Source organism: Acromyrmex echinatior, chromosome 6 (genome assembly GCF_024713525.1).
Source record: "Acromyrmex echinatior isolate Ae372 chromosome 6, ASM2471352v2, whole genome shotgun sequence".
NCBI classification, from domain to species: Eukaryota; Metazoa; Arthropoda; class Insecta; order Hymenoptera; family Formicidae; genus Acromyrmex; species Acromyrmex echinatior.
The window spans coordinates 13364082-13378024 of NC_141857.1; the positions used below are offsets into that span (position 1 = coordinate 13364082).

General features: G+C 29.4%; 2 protein-coding genes and 1 pseudogene across 2 annotated transcripts in view; 1 reads left to right on the plus strand and 2 right to left on the minus strand.

Annotated features, from left to right (window-relative positions):
- LOC105154800 (lachesin) overlaps positions 1-13943 on the plus strand; it is a 211532-nt gene that overhangs the window by 14433 nt on the left and 183156 nt on the right. The window lies entirely within an intron of this gene.
- On the minus strand, positions 439-12229 carry LOC147909491 (uncharacterized; annotated as a pseudogene).
- On the minus strand, positions 12007-13299 carry LOC147909492 (uncharacterized). The gene is made up of 3 exons (XM_087407400.1): positions 12978-13299; positions 12840-12878; positions 12007-12381 (listed from the first exon to the last, which is right to left on the minus strand). Exons 1-3 carry the CDS (start codon positions 13280-13282, stop codon positions 12237-12239), a joined length of 489 nt encoding a protein of 162 aa, XP_087263526.1. The 5' UTR covers positions 13283-13299; the 3' UTR covers positions 12007-12236.

Consider the following 13943-nt stretch of genomic DNA (forward strand, 5'->3'; position numbering starts at 1 on the left):
ATAGATATGAAAAGAAAAAAATAATTGCTTTAAAAAAAATATGTATTATATGTGTCCAAACCCTTAAATTCAGGATTTGATTGGAGAGACAAAGGATGAAACTAGTGAGGGTATGGAAGGAAGGCTTAGACTCTCTTGTCTCACAGATATCCGCACAAAGGCAAGGACCCTGAGTCGCACTTTTTTCTTGCTCCGGAATATGGATCAACGTCTCGTAGGGACGCTATAATACCTGTTTCCCATCAACAATGCGTTAGTCTAAATTTCGAATCAGGAAGTTAATCCTTACAATTCGGGACTGGATTACATGCAATCTTTGCATTGCAAGGGGTACGATTACAAGATCTTAGACTTGAGATTGAAAGAGAGAGAGAGAGAGAGAGAGAGAGAGAGAGAGAGAAATTTAAGTTAATAAACATTCAGATTTATTATTAATAGTCTATTGTTGATTAAGTAAACGTTTACAATAATGTAAGTGAACTGTTCGGAATTGATTAATTGACATCGAGGATTTGTATTTTACGCATTAATAAAAGAGGCATAGTATAAGAAAAAATATTACTAAGATTACATAAGAATTCATACCAAAGTGTAAACGAGTAACGTAAAATGAGTCATAAATACAAATTACAAAATATTAATAATATAAAAGAAATTATTAATCTAATTTACAAGATACACGAATAGAAGAAAAAAAAATTATTAACTGCTAATTAAGAGTTCGATATAAAGGTAAGGAACACGTAATAAAATTAACAAAATTAAACCTAATTTACAAAGTTCATGAGATTTATCACATTGATGCCGCAGACGAGTAATCGATGGACATGAATTGATAGGAAGGTGCATTTGACCGTTGAGCGGTTCAATTAACTACATGTAAAATAGCGAAAAAAAGAGGAAAAGATAGAAAGAGAGTTCTACTGGAACTAAGTATATATAGCCAAATGAGAAAGAAATACTGGAATGTAAGCATTGGGAGACTACCCTATGATAGCAGCTCGGATTTCATCTAGATCAAAATAGTTGGGCCAATCGTGAAAGTGCCTTTAGGAAGAGAAGGAGTTGAGCGCGGGAACTGTCCGTTCTGTCGATTCCGTTGATTTTTTAATGATATTTTTGAATATTTAATAGAACGTTATTTGAACTAATGAATTATACTCTTTAACAAGTTAGTTTAATTTCGGGGACAAATAAATCGTGATTTATTTGACAATTTTCTGCTCTCGGAATATTCACACCAGATGTCGGAGGCCAAGGGAATCGTGATGTTCATCACTCGATTAAAAGATCGCGCACAGACTCTAAGATTTCAGAATGGACTGAGCACTATTTTATAGAGTCGAGTTATTAGGTGTTGGAATTAATTCGTAGCGTTTTACAAGTGATGGGAAGTACTTTCATTAATGTATTTTTTAATGCTCATGTGAAATAAATAACATTCTTTCATTAAAAAACGCTACGAATTAATTCCAACACCTAATATATCAGTGATTTGTGTACATATTTGATTGACCGTCTCGGTGTTGTGATTTATATAGAAGATTTTGGAGGATGATTCTTTCGTAGAATGTCTCAAGTTGGAAAATAGTGGATTTGCCTCTCCCTCGATGAGAGATTTTTGGTTCTGAAATTATCATTGAAAAATCGCCTTCGAATCAGCTCCGCCTGCACTATAAATTTTAGTTTTTTAAATGTTTATTGATGACATATTGATAATCTTATTCATAACATCACCTTTTCTAAGATTCAGGATTCACGGTCACCTATTGGCAAGCTTAGTTTTTATTTTCTTCGTTTTTGGAGAGAGGAGCATCCCTTCCGAGCGATCCCATTGTGACTCACTTTGTCTTTACGTGAGTTTTCGTATTTCCCTTTTGGCCAATTATCGATTTCTCTTTTATTAGTCACATGTGCGTTTTCTCGTCTAATCAGTATTTATTTGAGTTGGATATTGTTTATGACTATCGGTCTCGGAAAAAAAAAAGAAAAAATTAGAAATTACGTTTCGTCATCCTGCATTTCATTTTACTATAATAATTATTTAATATTGACGAAAAAATGCCTTTAAACTTACTCTTACGAGTTTGAAAATATATGTTTTTATCTACACAGAATCTCTGATCCGCGTTTAAATTTTGTATTCGTAAAAACCGAACATGTTTAAACAGTATTTTTCCTAATTTTACGTATTGGTACCATAAACTTTATTGCCATGGATCAGACAATTCTGAGTAACTATATTTTACTTATTTTTTCTATAATATATCGCTGGGAAAATTTCTAACGACACGTTTTTTAAATATTATCACGTTCGCCGATCGATGTCCGTTAACGCTCGAGTTTCTGTTTTTTTGTTTCTTTGTCCTAACTGATTATTTCATCGAACATTCACGAAACAAAAAAATCGTGGAGTCCATTGGACGTAACGTATATAATATGAATAATTTTTTTGAATAATTTTTTAAATTACCAATTATGTGTTTTCTTTCCACCAGTTGATTCATCTCATTATTATGTTCATAAAAGTATTAAAGTACGATTATAAAAAAAATTAATAGTTTACGAGTAATTCAACATTTTATGTCAATATATGCCAGAATGAAATATCACATAAACTATTGGTTTATTTTGATATCACTACCTTAATGCTTTTAAATGCAAAATAATTAGCCCGTATATGGAAAGAAACTATTAAAAACTATTGAAAAATAACTATTTAGAAAACTATTTAGAACTATTCAGAAAACTATTCATATTGTCAGTGATATTATGGGACATTTCCATTTATTTCTATTGAAAATACGAATAATTTACTACTGGAGCGAATAGTAACTATAGGCATTTACTATTCATTACTGTAATATAACAAATGATAAATGTTGTAATTACTATTCGCTTCAATAATAAATTTATAATTCTAATCTAATATTGTAGTAACGAATATTAAATGCGTAAATAGTTATTACTCGCTTCAATAGTAATATCCCACATTACTACACACATTCGTACATAGTTCTTTGAAAAGTTCTGAATAGTTATATTCTTCAATAGTTCTCAACAGTTTCAAAGAACTATTGAAAACTATTGTGAAATATAACTATTCAGAACTATTCAGAAACTGTGTATATAATGTCATATAGTATTGTGGGATCATCACTATCCACTGTTTGGAGCAAATAGTAACTATTTATGTATTTACTATTCATTATTATTATTATTATTGAGTACTATTGGGGCGAACAGTAATTACAGGAATTTAACATTCATTATTATGAATTCACGAATAGTTTATTATTGGAACAAATAGTAAGTATAAGTAGTAACTACATCTTAGTGATTTTCGTGAAAATTTAGTAGTATTAGATAGTATACATCAGTTCGGAATATCTTGGATAGTGATCATTTTATTATATTTTTAAAAAATAATGTTTTAGGATGGGCTGAACGGTTATTTTTTATAAACTATTATAACAGTTAATTTAAAAATTATAATCTTACTGTTATTTCAAATCAATTATAGTTATTGATTATATACGGTTATTTTTTATAATATTTTATATTCTAGTCAGTAATCACATTTTTTATTATTTCTTATTTTTTAAGTCATTTAAGAAATTTATTTTGAAATATTACATTACTTAAAATATTTGTGCAAACAAATAAATATAAAATGTTAAATTTTATGCATAAAGATTGATATCAACTTAGTAATGAGTAAAGTCAATATCACATGCGTCTATTTTATTCAATTACATAACCGCGAATAGTTACTTTTCAGAACTATTCACCAACAGTCTAGTTACTATTTAATTATTCACAGACTATTCACAGACGTAGTCGCCAATAGTTACTACTTAAATAACTATCCAGACAGCATGCTTGTCACAATGAAAACTTTAAAACTTTTAAGAGAATTTTTTCAGGAGAATATTTAGCTATCTTGAAAATGATGTCCAAACGATATCTTATAATAATCATTTATCAGAGACATCTAATATTATAAAAGAATTCTTTAAGATATCTCATTTCAGAGATTTCTTGAAATTTTTATCTTTATGATTTATTTCTTTGTTATATCATGCTATATCTTTATTACATCATGCTAAATGATATCAATCTGTTCTCTCATGGAAGATATCATTATGTTGTATGGTATTTGAGCCATGCAAATACGCATGCACTGCTATATTTGATTCAGAAAATAGACATAATTATGATACCTTTTAAGAGAAATCCATTTGTCATTTTTAAAGATATCATAAAAATAACATTTTTAAGAAGTAGACTCATAACTTGACCTATAAAATTTAAGCACAAAATACTGAAAGATAACGAAAAAATATCTAAAATATGACTAAAATATGATCGTTTTGTCTCTTCAGCAAGATGAAAGATGACTATAAGACATCTTTTAATTTTGTTGGAAAGACAACTTAAAAAAAAGACATCTTTTCGTATTACTGAAAAGACAATGTGGAAAATATATACTTTAATCATTCATCCGCGAGCAGTACGCGGGACCTCCACCAGACGGACGTGATGAAGTTCGGATTTCCGTGTTTGAAAATCATACGAGAAAGAATAAAAGGTGCAGCATTATGAGAGAAATATAACTTATATTCTGATGAACATTTATGAAATATTTTTTGAAAGCAAGTCCTCAAAGGGGACTATGGTGAAAGATAATGATTCTTATACATATCTCACGACAAGCATTGCAGACGTAATGAAATATAGATTGACAGTTATAAATGGAATGTACAGGGTGCGTCACCAAAATCCGGACAAATTTCAATTTAAATTTTTCACTATATTGGCCTTCGCTAGAGTTATTGGCGTCTAAGAAAGCCTGATGCTTCTAGTAAACAGTCATATTCTCAAAATGGCCGTAATGTTGAAACCAAGTGCGGAGTATAATCGAAGAGCCCCGATCATCGACGACCTTCGCGCTGGGCGCTCAGCAACGGAAATAGTTCTTTGGAATACCCGAAATCAACCGGTTATGATGTTGTGGCAAAATATACGGCTTTAGAATAGTCCAACGAAGATTTCAGTATGGCAGCGAGGAAGAGTCACTTGAAAGAACGCACCGCGAGGATCCCCGCAGTCGTTGAAAGGGCTCAAGCGCTGATTTCAGATGACCCATGGCAATCGTTGCGAAAATTAGCATCGATTGTTGGTGTAAGTGAGCCAACAATGGATCGAATTGCGAGGAGGACCTTCGATACAAACCGTACATATTAAAGATATTCTCTGAGGCTGCCAGAACAAGGCAAGTTGCTCGCCTCGGCTCCCATTCTGACCTCCCAACAGCCCAGATTTAAATCCCTTGGACAACTACGTATGGAGCGTAGTTGAAAGAGTCACAAACAAGTCTCGGCATCCCAACGTGACGTCATTAAGGACCGCTATTGAGACAGTATTCGTCGGCATGGAGCGTTACATTACAGCGTGCGTGCGAAGACCGAAAATAGAGGCCGTCATTTGTGCTCTTCAGGGATTCCCCAAGTGTCATGTAAAAGGATTTTTTATAATATTTAATTTTTCATTAAAAACATTTTGTTTAAAGAAATTGTTCGATTTGTTCGGATTTTGGTGACGCACTTTATATATTGATAGTCATACAATTTCGTTTAGTTTTGTATAAAAATTAATTCAGATATCTAATTTTATTAAACGTTACATGTGCCAAAATATTGAAAAGAAGTCTTGAAGACAATTAAAAGATGTTTACAGAAGTCATCTTTTAATAATCTTTCAGACGACTTTGTGTTCTTTGGATATATAACAAATTTTTTTTAAACATCATAAATAAGAACTCTATATGTTAGTATACTTTGGATATCATTAAGACATGCAATTTGAGAAATCTTTTAGGTATCATTTTTGTGATATCTTTCTGTTCTCAAAAAATAGTACATTAGATAATATTTAGATATTTTTATGTGACCTTTTAGAAATATCTCTGTTATCAGATTCAGAAATGAGATATCTTTTAGGAATCTTTTTGATATTGTTATGTGGGTATAGAAATTGAATAGTAACATAGAAATCTGAATAGTATACAATAACTCAATAGTTCTTTTCCATACGGGAGAGGAATTATATTATGTATAAAATATATTTAAAAAAGTGATCTTCAAGTCTAAAAAAAAATTAAGGTAATCGGAGTCAATTTGGGCCGTTTCTTAAAGTGGGCCATTCGCTGTTTGTATATAATTATATAATTAATTTAACAGATGACAGAGAGAAAGAAAGAGAGAGAGAGAGAGAGAGAGAGAGAGAGAGAGAGAGAGAGAGTAGTAGTAGTAGTAATTCGAACAGACGATCCGTACGACTTTGATTGCATCAATTCATAAATCATATTATTCATTCTGTTCGTGTAAAACGAGAAAAATTAATACATTGTGATCGAGATATAATATTTCGTAAATAAATAATTGTTTTGTGTAATTACAAAAACGTTATTATTAATTTCCGTTCATGTTATTGTCATTCTATATTCATACTTTACAAAGTTATATTTAGTTTATATTTTTGTCATACGTATTACTTATAATTAAAAAAAAAAGAACTCTTTGTATGATAATACCAATGTGAGCCATGTCCGAGTATACGTAAGTGTAACATTTCTCACAAATGTTCATGAAGATTGCATAGGATTAACTAAAAATGATAAAGGGTCTTTTATTTGTCCGAACTACGAATAGATCCATAAGCATAGTTTTAAGAAAAAGAAGAAATTAACACAGGTATTTAATGTTTAAGTTGTAAATAAATAGCTTATTTAAATATTTATACATCAATATATTTATGTAAGAAAATTATTAACTTATAAAAGTAACTTTTGATCACTTTAGTTTTCATATTTTTAATATTTTCTTATGAAAAAAGAAGAACATATACGCAGCTCTCATTGGGAACACATTTTGCTAAAGTATCTCAAATGCTACCTTTCTTTTAAATCTCTACATCTATATAAATATATGAATATGATTTATATTTTTTTTCAATGTTCACAAATGTTTCCTCTTTCGAATATGATATTATTACAGTAATTAAATGACTGCAATAATATCAAAAATGTTAATGTGCTGAAAAACTGTAAATAAAATTACAAAAAATATTACCTAGGCCAGGAGTCAAACTCGGATCTCTTGTATTCTGTGCGAACTTCCTAAGCCTTACTACCGAGGTTGTAGTAAATAATATTCTTCACAGTAATCGGTATATGTGGAAATAACGTCTTTCTTTCAAGCGACGTAAAATAAATATAATGATACAATAAGAATCTTATTGTATTATATAACTACGAGTATAATAATATAATAAGAATCTTATTTTAGACTGTACATGTGGGAGCACAATCAATACTAGAAATTAAATGTCTATGATCGAAGCTGGATAATGCTTAAATAATTCAATGTGAATTATATATAGATACATTATTATACATGAATATACAGGGTGTCCGGCAAATCGCCCACAATACTTCGGCAAGTAATTCGGGACCTAGAAAAAAGGAAAAAAAGCTATATAAACACAAGTCCGGAAATAAGTCGTTTCCGAGTTATAACTTTTTATGTTAAAAAAAATTGTAATTTATTTTTTATAATCACAATCGTAATTTTTTTCATACTGTTTTAAAATAAATAACTACATTTTGGATTATTTTGGAGATACCCAGAATGCACCACGTAGAGGCATAGTCCGTTTGGCATCCCTCTTTTTTATTTCTTTATTTTAAAATTTTTTTACTTTACTAGAACTAGACTATGCCTCCACGTGATGCGTTCTGGGTACCGCCAAAATAATCCAAAATGTAGTTATTTATGTTAAAACACTATAAAAGAAATTATGATTATGAAAAATAAATTACAATTCCTTTTTAACATGCTCATAAAAGTAATTATAACTCGGAAATGACTTTTTTCCGAATCTATATTTATGTAGCTTTTTTTCCTCATTTTTGGAGGAATTCCTAATCACTTCTCGAAGTATTGCGGGCGATTTTCCGGACACCCTGTGTCCCTACTATATTTGTAGTAGAATAATTATAAATATACATCGCCTGAAAGAAAAACATTTCCATACATATACTGATTGCGAAGAATATTACTAAAATCTTGATAGTCTAAAGGCTTAAGATGCGTACGAAATACAAGAGATTCGGGTTCGACTCCTGGCCGAGGCAATATTTTTTGCAATAAATTTATTTACAATTGTTTAGCATATTAATATCTTTGATATTTACAGTAATTTAATTGCGTTTATAAGTCCGGAAAACATTCGACGCGCAATGGTATATACAATATGGTATATATGCATGTACATATACATGCCCGGTAAGTTTTTTGATAAAACATTCGTATGTAGACAGAGTGAACTAAACTAAGTTGAAAAGTCCTCTACCATTTTGCAATTTTCGCAAACGAACAAACAGTTAACAAGATATTAATTACTATAAATTGCCAAATATTGATCTTCAATAATTTTTTTTGAAATACTGTCAACTTAATTGAAAAACAGCAAGAGGCAAAAATTGTTTATTTTCTTTTCTTAGAGCTCAATGAATTTTTTCAGAATTTTTAATTGACTTTTTAGTACTGCATTTTCTTATATTGGCAACTATTTTTACTAACACGAGAAAGTATGGTATTAAAAAATTCTGAAAAAATTCTCAGAACTTTATGAGAAGAAAATAAACAATTTTTGTCTCTTGTTTTTTTGTAAAGTTGACAGTATTTGAGTAAAAAATGACGGAATATCAAGCGACTTTTAATAATTAATATTTTATTATGTATTGTGCAAATTGCAAAATGATAGAAGACTTTTTAACTAACAAGGGAACTAAGTGAATCTCTCCAATTTAAATGAGCTTTTAGTATGTTATTTTATGGACAAAAATAGGAGACTATAAAAAAATAGAGACTATTTTTTTATACGTGCTCGCATGTTAAAGAGGTGAAATTCTCCCTTGAAAAAAATCGATTTTTTTCTTTCAGATTGAATATCGTTGAAACTATGAAAGATAAAGAAAAATGTTTCAAATAAAAATTGAATGGTTGCAAGAGTACTTCATAACTATAATAAAAAAAATTTATTTATTTGTTTATTGCATACCCCTACCTCCACACCTAAATTTCAAAAATTTTTTTAATTTTTATGACAAAATTAAAAAGCATTTTACGCTGAAAACAACGACCTGTAATAAAATGTTCCACAAATGCATTTTTGGAATATGAATGAGAAATACTTCTATGCGTTCCATGAGTATCCGTCTTATATCGTCATTGGCTGCTTGAGATAGCGTTAAATGAACACAGTTCAGTACGCATTAATATCGCTATTATAATAAGAAGTTTTTACAATAATAATGTAATAATGTAATAATAATAATAATAATAATAATAATAATAATAATAATAATAATGATAATAATAATAACACTAATAGTAATAGTGACTTTGTTAAACTTCCGAAACCAATCAAATATTTTTGATAATATATACACAAATGTACCTCGGGCAATTCAAATCAAAAGTATGAATAAAAAATTATTATTTTCGTAAAATATTGTTCATTTTGCAGTGTCTGTCGTGTTCAATGTTAATATGAATAAAGTATTGACAAAACATTGCGTCTTATTCATCTAGGCGGAAAATAGATATGCTGACACATAGTTTGCGTATGTTGTTGACATGAATAATATTATTATAATAAAACATTGCGTCTTATTATTGCAACTATGTAATAAATATAGTTGATTACTATCAGTTACTGTGTGTAGTAGTGCTGTATGCAACAGGGAAAGTTTCACACGTACTATCGTTAATTAAAATATTGTGCACAAACTGTGATGCTTTCCATCGATCAAAGGTATTATTATTTGATTATTTATGTTGCATTTATTCAATAATTTTTATTCGATAACTTATTTGACTATTAATAATACATTTATTTAATAAATTTCGTTTTTCTTTCAGTTTCCGTTCAAGTGTTCCCAATGTAAAAAGAACAATATTAAGAATCTTTATTTTAGACCGCATATGTGAGAAACACAATCAATGCTAGAAATTAAAGAACATTCTAATGGTCCACGTACATCCTCGCATTTCATCTTACGGAGGCAGACATGGTGCTTCAGCTTTCAATAAAAGAAACCTCTCACAAGAAATAAACATTAATCGAAAGGAATCTGGACGTCGAATTCTTGGAGGACGAGGGCGTATATTAGTAAAGAGCTAACGAAGGAAATTCTAATCAAGCATTACAAGTATCTCATGATCAAAATGAGATTTTTGAGGATCGAAGCTTGTAGATGGATATTAATTATTATTATTTATGCGCATGAAAGAAGATGTGAGATGATAAATGTATTACATAAATTTTATTTTTTAATTTACAAAGAATATGCATACGTACAATGTGTAAATATAGATGAGAAATATGCGCAATATTTGTATATTAATAGTAACATCGTTTCTGCAAGAAATTTAAAAAAATAAAAATGTTTCTTTGTAATTAATATATTATTATATTTATTAATAATATTACATAATAAATTCTCTCTTACATATTTATAAAATTTCTTTTCTTTTCCATTGTATATAATAAAATATACATGTTTAATATAAAATTTTTTCGGATAATTTTATTATTTACAATTTAACAAAACAGTAATTTTGAACTTATTGTTAACTTCATATTTTTGTTACAATATAAAATATCAATCACGTTGAATTTTATTTCATATTTATTATTATATTATTATATTATTATATATTTTCGTATTTATTATTAAAATATAACAATTTTTTAATTATTATCTTTAATTTTACAATGTTTTTTACAATGTTTTTTACAATAAACATATACCATTGCAATATATACGGACCACAATTCATATTGATCACAAAGATGATACTCATGAAAAAAATGTGTTATGCAGAGAGACTTTCTGCACCATGCGCAAGTAATTACAACTATTTCACCACAAATATCGCATGTTGGTTTCGAATGTTTTTTAAAGCAAAAATCGACCGGTGTTTTAAATACTACTGGCCTATGTTCCAAATATCCATTTTGTACGAAGCGTATTTAAACAAATTAGTAAATCTTGGCGATGAAAATTGATTGTGCGTTAATGATTGTAATTTTAAAATAGCGTTTCTAGAATGAAGTTTTACATCAAGATTTAAAAGCATGACTACATCTGAAAAATGCTTGATGAAATACTTTCACAAACGGAATCCAAAATCATCTCGGTTGTATTTTTCCTGTTGTATTGTTCCAGTCGATATAGTTAATAGAACAATATTTTTTGCAGAATCTGGTCTATTTCTTTGAATTATATCCGAACAATGACCAGTTTATGAATCTAACAATAAAACTAAATTTGGTCCAACATTTGGAAAATATACTTCCCTACCCAAGTTTTAAAATAATTAGATATTAATTTATCAGATTTTGACGCCATAATAAAAATATTATTTGCTGTAAATATCGTTTCTTTTGTACTCTAGGAGTCCCACTAAGTTCTTTTAACAGTATAAGAAGTGGAGATCATAATGGTGGAGATCTACCATCGGTTGAAATAACAGGTTTACATATTGTATTACATATTGTATAACTGTGTGTAATCGCAGATATTGATTGTGGTACACTCTACTTTTTTTACACCTTTCTTTGTCAATGTATGATCAGCATGTAATTCTAATTGAAAATCACTTTGGCCCGAATTATATACATTTTCAATTCCATAGCGGTCAATCTAATATTTGACATTTTCAATAAACCTATTACTTGTAAAACTTCCTTTGACATTAAAGCTTTTTTAGTTATAAATTTCATAACTTTTCTAGATATAATTTGATGCGCGAGCTTAAATCTTCTAACCCATTCGTGTGGTGTTTTAAAATCTAATAAGTTTTCTTGTTGTTGCGCTTGCAAAACCTATCGTGTAATATCAATATCATCATTGCCCCCTCTGAATTGCTTCAATAAATTTATCTAATGTGTATGCTAAAATTCGTCCTAACTTTTCTAATCTACTACCTACATTCATTTGCTTTTCCCATCGTCGCAATTGTCCTGCTGATATTACTTTCTGAAACCTTGATTTTACAGATTCAATTGTCCTTGGCTTTAACTTATCACTTCTCCAGTATTCAACATTGCATGCGTAATTTTCTTCTTCATCTAAGAGTTCTATTTCTTGTGCTTCTTATACATCATACAAATTTAAAAAAATCCAACGATTCTTCTTCTTTCGTAGTAGTCTTCGTACATTTTCTTTTAACATCTTTTCCATTTTTCTCTCCATCGTAACTTCTTCTGATGTTATAGGAATTTCTGGGAAGTTCAAGGCAGTAAATACTGCAAACAGCAATATTATTACATTTCGTGGATTAAACCGTATTATTTCCTAAAACTTATAAATATTATTTACATGTCTATTTCCAATATAATAATTATTAAAAGAAAGAGAGAAAAAGAAATAAAAGTTTTTATTGTCTATTTTATAATAAATTATTTTGATACCTTCTTATTGATTATTTTTCAAAAAAATTCATTGAACGCGCGCGCGCGAGGGAAAAAATAATTTTGTACGTTATGCAAATATCGTCTTACTATCTGTAAGTATTTTAAATATGTAATCAAATTATAAATATGCTGTTTCATCAAATCCTAACAGTTAAATAAAAAAAGAAAATAAAACGTATATAATCATTTTAATTTAAAAAATTTTAAAGTAAAAAAATATAAAAAGCAATAAAAACTTTAACAGTACTTATACACAACAATACTTATTAATAGAGCTCCGTATTACTCACAACCGATAGTACAGGATCCGGCAAAATGATCTCCCACATCTTTAATAAAAACGCCATTGTAAATGCTATTTAGATTTTATTTTTATTAACTGAAAATTTATGCTATGCCATTTGTTTTTATTGAGTTTTGAAAATTACAGAGTCCAAGTGGCGACCATTTTTTTCGATATACGGCTAGGAGATCGTTCAACTGCTTCTCTTACAGCTGCAACATTTTCAGGTGTCCGAACACTTCTGGGTCTACCAGTTGATTTTCTTTTTAAAGCTGAACCTGTAGCTCTAAAATTTGAAACCCACAACAGTATTGTTTTGCGATCTGGAACTGGAGCATGTCTACCAAGCGCGAAGTGAGTACGAAAAGTTCTTTGCGTCGTAATCACAGATTCGTTACTTTTCATAAATGTTTCGATAACGAAGGCACGATGCTCGCCCGTCCAATTCATGATGACAACTGAAATGGCAAGGCGCGAGCCACCAACTGACTATGCTAAGCTCCCCCTCTCTTCAGTGATTCGGGGACAGTGGCGGTGCAAAATGTGGGAGATCATTTTGCCGGACCCTGTACTTATTAATCGAAATCAAATACAAAACTGCGAATTTCCTGACTGAATTTCTGACGAGTTTTATACTTATTTTCATGTCAATACATACGTAACAATAGTATGTGGGAAACTTTCACTGTTGCATACAGCACTACTACACACAGCAATTGATAGTAATCAACTATATTTACTACGTAGTTGCAATAATAAGACGCAATATCTTATTATAATAATATTATAGATTATTCATATCAACAACATACGCAAATTATGCGTCAGCATATCTATTTTCCTCTTAGATGAATAAGACACAATGTTTTGTCAATACTTTATTCATGTTAACATTGAACACGACGGAGACTGCAAAATGAACAATATTTTATGAAAATAATAATTTTTTATTCATACTTTTAATTTGAATTGCCCGAGGTACATTTGTGTATATATTATCAAAAATATTTGATTGGTTTCGGAAGTTTAACAAAGTCACTATTACTATTAGTGTTATTATTATTATTATGACATTATTATTGTAAAAAGCTCTTATTATAATAGCTGCGAT